The 11,795-nt window shown below is 41.6% G+C and overlaps 1 protein-coding gene across 1 annotated transcript in view; it reads left to right on the top strand.

Annotated features, from left to right (window-relative positions):
* LOC134464145 (transmembrane protein 235) overlaps positions 1–6,638 on the top strand; it is a 28,073-nt gene extending 21,435 nt beyond the window's left edge. Inside the window, exon 4 of the mRNA XM_063217608.1 lies at positions 6,253–6,638. Coding sequence (XP_063073678.1) covers positions 6,253–6,638 — 386 coding nt within the window. The remainder of the gene's footprint in view (positions 1–6,252) is intronic.
* The last annotated feature ends 5,157 nt before the right edge of the window (positions 6,639–11,795 follow it).

Genomic DNA, 11,795 nt, shown 5'->3' on the forward strand with positions numbered 1-11,795 from the left:
GATACTGGTTGTCAGTGTTCAGTGTGTGGCCAAATTAACTGCAGCTGTTGGTCAGCAGTAATTGCTTGGGGTAATTAAGGACAGCTGACAAACATTCACGCTGTAAGCGCTCTTGTCTCAAGCCTCTTTGGTTACTACCTTATGCATACTGTATCACCAGTTACGACAAGGAGCTGAGCAAAAGGAGAGGGGGAGAGAAAAGCTGTGTGTGGGTGTGTGCACGCGCATGTGTGACTGACAGCTGTCTTCGCTGACGCACAGAGAGAGATACCTTGCCTGATTTTCATAGCGGATCCGAAGGCGTTGCGTCACCAGTAGGGCGGAGCCCGGCTAAGAGATACCCAATATTAATCATAAACGCCCCGGCTTAAACTTCACTGATTAAAAAACAGTAGCTCCAAGGAGTTGTAAGCAATTTCATAGCACCCAAATTGCAATGCTTCATTAAGTCACTCCTCACACTGTAACACTGAGCAATTTCGCTGGTGAGCTGTTAAACTTGTAGCGACTTCACTTAGGCATCAGCAGCAGAATATGAGATGCTAGATTCTAGTTGAGGAAAGAAGTCCCTCTAGCATTGACTTATTAGGCTACTTGACTTATTTCCTGAGGGCCAGCCAGTTACATTTAGACTGCGCCGCTAACTCCTCCTTGGTGACTTTTTCATACCCTCCAAAATATTCCAGACAGTGACAGCGCATCATTTGTGTCCTTTTTCAATATGAAGTGGCGAACGTGAGGCATGACTTGACTGGCTTGTGTTTTTTTTCATGCAGTGCTTTTTAATAACAATTTCAATTTTGAGGTGTCAAGTAATGTTCAATTATGCAGCTTGCTGTTGCCAAAATCCTATTGCATAGCACTAGAACTAACGGGCACTTCACGCGCAACCGCAACTTTAGGCTCACAGTTGCTGTTCGTCATATTGTTTTAATTTTATGTTTGATGTAGCCTAAACAGAACACGTTGGGTATGCAAATACCCATTTGACACACGATTTATTTGTCAATACACATAATTTTGCCAATAGTTTAGAGACCCCCCAACATTTCCCAAATCATATTTTTGGGGGTTCCCGTGTTTGTTCCAGGGGGTCTCGGATCCCCCGAGTCCCCCCGTAACTCGAACCATGATTGTATGACCACTACAGATATTTCATTCATATAGTGCAGCTAAGCGGACATGATTGAGTGTAAATGCACTGCAACACAGACAGGAGGTACTCTATTCAAATTGTATCCATTTCCAACGAAACAGCCCCATATCCTCTCTCTCCTTCTTTATCTCTCTCTCTCTCTCTCTCTCTCTCTCTCTCTCACACACACACACACACACACGCAGGCGCGCACGAGCACACACACACACATGCACACGCACACGTACACACACACACACATACACACACACACTAGACTGCTGACAGCTTTGATCAGGCCCAGGACAAAGCCATCTTAAAGGGCCCCTGATCCAATAAATTGATTGTAATGAGAATCCAATTCTGGGATCCCTCTCTCCGTGGGCCCGATACAACTGACCTGCTTGTCCCCTACTGTGTGTGTGTGCGTGCAAGTGTTTGCAGAAGTTCATTAATGGGTGTGAAGACAGGACTGATTCGTTGGAAATGGATACAATTTGAATAGTGTGTGTTCCATTAAAACGGATTTGCACATACTCTTTGTCCCTCTCCTTCACACACTCACACAAGTGCGCACACACGCACACGGGTAGATGACGTGACGTGTAAATTTTGCTGTTGCAGGCTCTTAAAATTATGTAAATTCATGCTTTCAAAATTGTCAATGCTTTAAATGATTAAACTAATGTCGTTGTTGTGAAAAAGTAATGTGTAATAAATCCAGAGCTTAAATAATTATACTTAATTTTGAGTCAAATGTCACATTTGTCCTATGGTGTGACTGAGGCAAGCCTGGTTCTCCATATTAAAACATTTTTAAATAAATAATCAAAGCTCAGTCATTTGTCTAAACAACCCTGGCATGTTTTTCAAGGTGTCTATTTTAGCAAGTGGCAATGCTTAATTTTTTTCCTGTTTTTCTGAGACCGTATGGACGTGTGAAACTTTGTCGCAGAAAATAATGTCCTGTGGTGTGACATCATTTTTTGGTTAATTCTGTGGATAATTATCTATTGCTGAAGCTCCAGCAGTACATAAATTGTGACTTTAGACCCTTAAGAAGCCAATGGCAAGGGTGGATTTTAGATTTTTCTCTCAGAGTTCTTCAGTCAATCAATTATGTTTTGCTACCACAAGATGTATTAGTTTTGTAGTCCTTTGGTGTGACAGCCATAAAATACATTTTGACAATAGTGTATATTTTTCATATTTTTTCTTATGTAGATGTATGAAAATGCATCTTACTAAAGGTGAAATTAATTTCAGTTGGCAACGATATGGCTTTAAATTAACTCAAAAGCTCAAAAGTCCTATGGTGTGATGGTAAAAGTCCTATGGTGTGATGGTAAAAGTCCTATGGTGTGACACTTTGGAGTATCACACCAAAGGACAAACAGGTCACACCAATGGACTAGATATTTGAGAAATAGCTTTTAAAACAACTGGTAGTACATATTTTTGTTGTTTTGTTGTTTGACTAGATAAATATTGTGTATTCAAATTACTTATTCCTTTATTGGCCTATGGAATTTATACTTTGATGCATTGTTGATGAATATTTGCTGTTGATTTTAGATACTGTCAAATGATATAAAATGTCATTAATGGTGCTTTGAAACCATAAAACGGTAACAGTGAAGGAAAGATCAGTGTGAGAGTATATAGAGGAGTATAGATGAATAAAGTATGCTGTGGAGAGCTCAATATACAGCATAAATGTGCTGTCCAGCTTGAGATACCAAACAGGCACTGGCCACTACACACTACAGGTTCAATGGTGTGACAGTCATAGCATACCGACAAAAGTGTAATGGTCATGCCAAGGTCACCCTTCAGTATGAGTCTTATGAGCTCTGCAGGTTACATTCAATGACCGCATGGCTGTCATTAAGAGTTACGATAGGCTGATAATCGACGATTCAAAGACTTATAAGTGTAAAGTGTAGGTCCATATTGGCTACAACATTATATTATGATCAAAAGACAAAATAATCATGTTGATATATTTGTTTCTGGCTCAGTTTTGCATTTCTGTCCTTTAGCGTGACATGAATGTCCTACGGTGTGACATGTTTTAAACGCTCAAATATTTGTTTGAGCTAAACAATATGTTTGATAAACACTGAATATTGCATTAGGGAAGAACAAATTATCGTCCCTGAAAAGTTAGTATAAATTCGGACAGTTTTGAACATTTAAAAGAAAGATATCCCTGTTTTTCCTCGAAGGTTTCTAATAATCTCACATCTAATGGGAAAAAAATACTTAAATGGTCATTTCTCATTAAATTAAGACTTTAAAAAATTGCAATAAATATGAAGAGTGTAACAATGTTCATAAAACTCCATCAAGCCATTTCTACATTACTTAATATATTTATTTCTTAACATCACACCAAAGGACATATTTTCAGCAAATTGCTTTATCAACGTAAATAAATAATCAATGAATAGACCAACATTGTGACCACTTGGATTTTTTGAAAGATGAATTGCTGCACTACGTAGACATATACATTTTTCCCTCATAAGCAATGTTTTGTGAAAAAATCATTTTTTGCTGCCTATCTGTCATCTACCCACACGCAGTGACGCACCCCACACAAAAAGTGTGTGTGCACTTTTTCATGTAAAGCCCTGACAATCTGGGGACTCATTGGCAGCCTCCAGAGTTGAGGTGTGTGAATATGGGAATGTGTGTTGGTGTGTTGTGATAACATTTTATTAGCAAAATATTTTTCGCAAAAGATTTTCCCACTCTTTTTTGTTGCTTGTTTGTGCGGTTCTCAGAGGCTATTCTGCAACACTCTGTGCGCGAGGGGAATTCGATCATGTAGTTGCTATGGAAACCCACTAGACTGTGCACCATGTAGGCACGGAGGCAGCTTTTGTTAGTTCTGAGGATTGATGTTGAGTCTTTGAGGGAGCAAAGTACTTCACCAGGCTCTTAACAGGCTGCTCTGTGATGGATGGATATGACGTTTGTTCCAGCCAGAGAGAAGCGGAACTTGCCAATCACGTTTCCCCTCTTGAGCACGAGACCTAGATTTCAAATCCTTGCCCATGTGGTGATGAGCTTCTCTAGGCCTTGGAGGATCCATCTGCTTCCTGGGACAGATGTGGTGGTGACAGTTAAATTGTCCATGAAGGCTCTTAATTCAGTTTATTGGTTTATTGGTTTATTGGACAGGGACCATGTACAGGACAGTTCCAGTAGCAGAGTTAGCTCATTGTATCTGTGGTCCCTGGCGAGAAGCTATCAAACAAATACATATTAAAACATGGACAATACATGCCCTACTATTACAAAAGTAACACAATAAAAACTGTCACATCAAACTAACATATCACACTAATATATAATAAAGCAACATGTTCAATCACATCGTCCTATCATCGCTTACATGATGCACAGAGTATACGACACATGACAATACATAAGGCAGCAGCACATAGGTGAATTATCACATATTTGATTAGTCTTCAGCCATGCTTTCAAATATAGTTTAAACCAGTGGTTCTTAACCTTTTTTTCTTAACGCACCCCCTTACCTGTGCCAAAGACAAGCTGCACACCCCCAACCCAAACTTCTACACGTGTATACGCACTAAAAAAGGATTTAAGTGATTAATTACAATGACTCTTGTTTGAGACATTAATAAATACCTTTATGCCTTAACATGGGGACCAAAACATGTTTTAATTGGGTTTTGATTTGGCCTAATTATAATGTTCGCTTGCAGAATTTTGGTCACAACCTCAAGACTAACTAAATTCCGCGCACCCCCTGAAATCTCTGGCGCACCCCCAGGGGGTGCCCGCACCCCAGGTTAAGAACCACTGATTTAAACTATAGTTTAAAATAGTGGTAAACTGGTACTGGTACAGCTTGTACTATGTCTAATATAAACTGTAATTGAGTTCCATTTCTCAACCGCACTAACAGAAAAGGGTGAATGACCAAAGGAGGCCTCTTGCACAGGACATTGAGACCCTTGGTTTATCTTTGCATAGTGATATGCACTGCTGAAGACGTGGTGGTGCAGCCCTGCCTTGGCCAACCCGTGGGGCACTCGCCTGCCATGTGGCTGACCCGGGTTCGATCCCGGCCCAGGTCCTTTGCCGACCCCTCCCCGTCTCACTCCCAATTCGCTTCCTGTCCACCTCTCACACTGTCCTATCAAATAAAGTCGAAAAAGACCTAAATAAAATCTTTCAAAAAAAAAGAGGTGGTGGTGGAAGATCATGATCTTACATGATGCTGGTCTGATGTACATGAGCCAGCAGTAGCTCTGAACCTGAAATTGTTTTAGTAATCCAGGATAAGGTCTGTGACTTTGCTGGGAACATGATGTCGTAGGAGTGCGACTTCAACAAGTTTATGAGGTGTGGGACCATGCGCGTTAGCAAGGTCCAGCCATAGGACGGTCAGGTCCCCCTTTCCTTCTCGTGCCTCCCTGATGAGCTGTGTCACCACGCCTGTATGTTTGAAACAACCAGGCATTCTGGGAATCCCGCTCTTCTGAACAGAGGTGTAGATATAGCTGTTTCTCAGCAGAAACTCAGTTAGCTGTCGCGACAATTATACTGAAAAATACCTTGCCTTCCACGCTTAGCAGTGACATAATTCTAAACTGGCTGATGTCCTGAGTGTCCTTGGAAATGATACTAAGATAACTTTTACTTCAGGTAAGGGTCACAGGGTTCTCTGGCATCCCATAAATAGGCTACGGTTCAGTGCACTGGACGTCATTATTTCCAGTTTACTGGTTGCCTCAAAGACGATGATTCTCCTCATCCTCCTATTCACCATCCACCAACTACTTTTTGATGGATAAATAATATATTTTTTTTTTTAACTCAAGTAAGACCTTACGGAAGTATGGCAAAAGTATACTGTATACATAGGCAATTAAATAATGTATAATATACTATTTAAAGTACATATCAGAAATATATTTTTATTTCTCTTTCTCTTTCTCAAGCACATTGAATGACAGTTGTATATTGTTTTTGCTGTATTCGTGTACTGTACTGCTATTGCTATATTTGTATGCATAGTATATAAACAAAATCAAATGAACAACATTGTGCGCATGTCCCTTCTGTCCCTGCAGGTCTGTGCACCCTGTCTGGCGTAAGCCTCTACGTCAGCTACTCTCAGCAGGCCTTGGCAGAAGTGCGGCGCACGGTGGATGCGGAGATGCTCTCCCGGGTGCAGCTGTCCTTTGGCTGGTCTCTAGCGGTGGCCTGCCTGTCCTTCTGTCTGCAGGCCTGCTGTGGCCTGCTGTTGCTCTGGGCCTCCTGTATAGCCCAGCAGCTCACACAGCCAGAGGGCCAGGAGGACGCCACACCGCAGGAGCTGCCCCTGGAGGACGCCACACCGCAGGAGCTGCCCCTGGAGGACGCCAAAGCGGAGCTGCCCCTGGAGGCTCACAGCAGCACCGTTGTGGCGCTTACAACGACCAACACAGAATATGTGGAGAGTGACATGTGCAGATAGCCCCGTCATCACACAGAAACACACACACACACACACTGGAAGATCACACTAGCACTGTTACGGCTCTCACAATGACCACTACATAGCTGAGAGAGAGAGAGACCCCCCCCCCCCAGAATTTGCACTACCACACTCGGCTTGAGAAAGATAAAACTTAAACTTAAAAATGTATTTAAGCCAAGGTTAGAAAATGTGCCATAAATGCTGCGGTATGGCTTTATGTTGTCATACTGCCCAGTTGAACATGTTGTAGATAGCGTAGTGGGCCTATAATATTGGTGATGTTGCCATGTGTTTTTCTTATTGGGAAGAAGGGAAAGATGTAGTTGTTTGAGGAAGAAGGTGTTGATTTCCATTCTGAATTCAGCTTCAACTAAATATACATGTGTAGTTAGTTTTAGTAAGCAAGTAACCTCAAGATATAGGTTTAGTGGCCCTGCCGTTGTTCAGACCGGGGACCCGGGTTCGATTCCGGCCCGAGGTAATTTCCGGATCCTTCCCCGTCTCTCTCTACCACGCGTTTCCTGTCCCACTCTTCACTGTCCTGTCCGAATAAAATGTATTTAAAAAACAGATAGGTTTAGTTTATTATTTAGTTAAACCTCGAAAACACAGCATTTTATGTAAATATAGTCTACATTTATATTAATGTAGTTTATACATTATCATGGCGTTTTATTTTAAGGGTCACTTTTGGCTTGGCTTCAGGACAATCCCCGGTGCTGAACAAAAAAGTGTCATTTTTGAAAAAGGTTTGAACATTCCTTTGGATTTTTTCTTCTTAAAGTTCTTTTTTTCTTTTCATCCATTCATTGGCATGATGACCAAGTTACTAGTTATTTTGTATTATTAATAATGAAAAGCTGACAGGCTTTTTATTTCCCCCAACCAACCAATTTTGTCATTCTCCATGACAACCAGCAAAAGTGCATTGAAGACTCTCAGTGATTGGTCACCTGTTTCTGGAAGAGAAGCACTTTTCTCCATAAAACACACACGGTAGGCCTATAATTGCATTATTACACTCGCAGCAGCTTTCTTTCTTTCCTTCTTTCCTTCTTTCCTTCTTTCTTTCTTTCTTTTTTGCTTTCTTTCTTTCTTTCTTTCTTTCTTTCTTTCTTTCTTTCTTTCTGCCCCTAAAGCCATTCAATGTTGACTATCTTCTGTGTGACTTCAGTTCATTCATTCATTCATTCATTCATTCATTCATTCATTCATTCATTCAGTCAGTCAGTCAGTCAGTCAGTCGCAATGCAAGTGAAGCCTATGTGAATATAATCTTTGTAGACATTGCTTACACCTTGGCATCAGCTACCTACTCCATCTTCTCTCTCACGCTACTGTATCTCAGCATTCACCATTCACATTCTTTCTGTCTTCTTAATTATTTTGATTCTCAGTATGTAATGAATTTGTGATGTCTGTTTATTTATTTATTTATATATTTAAACAGTGTTTCTTTCTGTAAAATAAAATGTATGATTCAAATAAGCTAAGACACGGGTCCATCCATGTTTGCAAGTTGCCGTCTATAACGTGCCCTTTATCTGGCATGGCCTGAAGTCAGCCATCTTAAACACAGTCCATAACTTTACTTAAAGCCAAGTATTCCCCTTGTGCAGGTGTTGAAGCAGATGCCAAAGGGTTTGGTTGTGAATGTGAATGTGAATGTGGTTGATGTTGCGTGGGGAACAAGTGCTTTACATTCCGATGCTGATTTCAACCACTAGGTGGCTCTGTAGCAAAGGGAATTGAATAAGTCCTCCAAAGTTGTGTGTGTGTGTGTGTGTGTGTGTGTGTGTGTGTGTGTGTGTGTGTGTGTGTGTGTGTGTGTGTGTGTGTGTGTGTGTGTGTGCGCCTCTGCGTGCTAATCCGTTATTATTGGAACACATTCAAATTGTATCCATTTCCAACGAATCAGTCCCTCCATCTCCACACCCATTAATGAACTTCTGCAAACACTCTCACACACACACATTAAAAGACAAACAGGTCAGTTGCATCGGGCCCAGAGAGAGAGGGATCCCAGAACTGGATTCTCATTACAATCAATTTATTGGATCACGTGCCCTTTAAGGTGGCTTTGTCCTGGGCCTGATCAAAGCTGTCAGCAGTCCAGTGTGTGTGTGTGTGTACGTGAACGTGTACGTGTGCGTGTGCGTGTGTGTACGTGTGTGTACGTGTGCGTGTGTGTGTTGGGGAGTTACACACTGTTGCTATTATTTATTAATGTTTTTACTAACATGTGAATCAGGTTTGATAATGGTGGAGCCTGCTTCAAACATGAACTCTTTCTTGTTAAGATAGCATTTCCCAAAAAGTGTTCATCTGAATTAGTTAACTATGCATGTGGTGTGTGGTATGGTGTGATATAATGTGTGTGTGTGTGTGTGTGTGTGTGTGTGTGTGTGTGTGTGTGTGTGTGTGTGTGTGTGTGTGTGTGTGTGTGTGTGTGAGAGAGAGAAAGAGAGAGAGAGAGAGAGAGAGAGAGAGAGAGAGAGAGAGAGAGAGAGAGAGAGAGAAAGAGAGATTATATGGGGCTGATTCGTTGGAAGTGTATACAATTTGAATAGAGTATCTCTTGTCTGTGTTAAAAGGAAAATGGTTTCACACACACACACACACACACACACACACACACACACACACACACACACACACACACACACACACACACACACACACACACACACACACACACACATACATACACACACACACACATCTCAAATTGAGAGAGAGGAAGGGGGAGAAAGCTCTATATTAAAGTCAACTTCCATGGAATCATTGGCCACAGCACACCCATCTGGCGTTTGTGTGTGTGTGTGTGTGTGGGGGGGGGGGGGGATACAATGTTTGATGTTGTGTCACTGCCTGTTGCATGCCTTGTTTCTGAGGAACAGGCAAGGATCTGACACACAGCGTGACCCTTTCTTCCCTTGGGCAGGACTTTAAAAGGAATTTCATGCTGCCAGACATACTACAACCCACTGAGATACATATAAAAGATGATCACTGATACGACCATATCCTCCTCTGCATGATCCTACCCTCCTATGGGTAGTAGGTCTATAGCTCAAATGCTTTAAAAGGAATTTCATGCTGTCATTCATACGACTCCTCTGAAATGCTTTTTGTAGGGCATTTGTGTCTATTTTTGACAGTTCTGCCTTACAAAGGCAAAATGCATTAACTACGCCAACACTGAAACTGAGGGAAAATGAGGTTGGGTATTGTAGTCACTGAAAAATTTGACATACCAAAATATCTAAAAGGGGACACATTTGGACGATAAGGCTTTTTCACAACATAAAGGAGGTGAAATGAAGACTGTTTTCTGTCTGAACTCAATTTGGACAAGACATGAAGTTACTGCACTTTGCAGTTGAAGGGCAGAGTTGAGAGTATGACAGGAAGAGAGTGGGAGAGAGAGATGGGGCAGGGCTGGACAAAGGATCCAGGCCGGACTCGAACCTGGGTTGCCATGGGCATGCAAGCCCATATGTGGTGGGCTTTTAGCACACTGCACCACAGTGCTCAGCACTTGAATGCTTAGAAAGGAATTGTATGCTGTCATTTGTAAAAGTGAGTTGCAATTTTGAAAAACACATCGGTACAGAGCTACATTCTGGTGAGACGTACAAAGACTGCCAGTCAGAACAAAAAGCAGTAGGCCTACATATAGCTTACTGTTCTGCTGTACTGTGACGTCTTTGGGTGTGGGCAGTGTGCAGTATCCTCAAAGCCATGCATACCGGTTCCATGTCATTGGTCCGACGGGGGGCAATCGCTATTCCGACATAGCGCTATTCCGACATGTCGCTATTCCGACACTTTTTAGGGGTTAGGGTTAGGGTTAGGGTTAAGGTTAGGGATGTCGGAATAGCAGCATGTAGGAATAGCGGCGGACGGTGGAAAACGTGTCGGTATTCCGACAATAGACATTAACGTCGGAATAGCGACATGTCGAATAGCGCCACGTAACCTGGTCCGACAGCCCATTAGTCTGACTTCCCATTTGTCCAATTATAGACTGCTGCACGTATTGACCTTTAAAAAAGAGACCCATTACTCCTACATCCCATTCATTTAAAAAACTATGCCCAAACCAAAACATTTCCTAACCCTAACCGTCAGTTAAGGCATGTCCTATCAGTATACAATGGTTTTAGTGTTTTTGTAAATACTAAATACTTTTGTAAATTACCTGAAAAGTTAAAACTATGCCCAAACCAAAACAATTCCTAACCCTAACCATCAGTAAAGGCATTTTGCTTGTGTAGCATGTAGCCTACCCCAGTAGTCATCTTTCAGAATAATGCACTCTAAAAAATTCTGGGTCAAAATGATCTCAACTTTGACCCAATCCCTGTTCAATGCACCCAACACTGGGTTATCTTTAGCTCAATCAATTAAATTGAAACGGGTGGGTGCAATCAACCTAAAAGTTGTGTTGATTTAACATAAATAGTGGGTTATTTTAACTAAAGGCTACTGTTACAGTTACTGTATACTGTTCCTGAATTTCCCCCTGGGGATCAATAAAGTTACTCTACTCTACTACTACTCTACAGGCCTATGTTATACTTGATTTCATTTGTTCAATTTTCATTTGTTTAATTTTGAATTTTAAAATTCCATAATTCTTGCCCATACAAAACCCAGAAAATGAGTCAAATTTCCTTATGCAAACACGTGTTGGGTATCAAATTACATATACGCCTATTATTGTGCAAGTGTGCTGCCATTTTGAAAAACACATACAAAATTACATTCTGATGAAATGTACGAAGACATTGGGCATAAGGCCAGGCTATAGGTTCATCGTCCAAAAATATGGCATGATCACCTCCCCCCCACACCTATGGGTGTTGTACTGTCAGTTCCTCACACAGTGTACCTTTAATTAAACTCGTCATAACAAACATGTTGCCACTTTTGTCTTGCCACGCCGCAGGGAGGTTGGTAAGACTGAAATGCATTACAATGACAAGCTGCTGCGAAGACCTGGCACCGAACGTAAAGCCAATAGATCAACAGCCAGACAGGCCGACACGGCGTCTCTGGAAGCATGACCTCAGCCCGGTGGAATGCAACTCTCAAAAGAGGTTCTGTTGACAAACACTGAGCTGATGATGTGACAGTCAGCGACATTTG

The sequence above is a fragment of the Engraulis encrasicolus genome, chromosome 2 (assembly GCF_034702125.1).
Source record: "Engraulis encrasicolus isolate BLACKSEA-1 chromosome 2, IST_EnEncr_1.0, whole genome shotgun sequence".
In the NCBI taxonomy this organism is placed as follows: domain Eukaryota; kingdom Metazoa; phylum Chordata; class Actinopteri; order Clupeiformes; family Engraulidae; genus Engraulis; species Engraulis encrasicolus.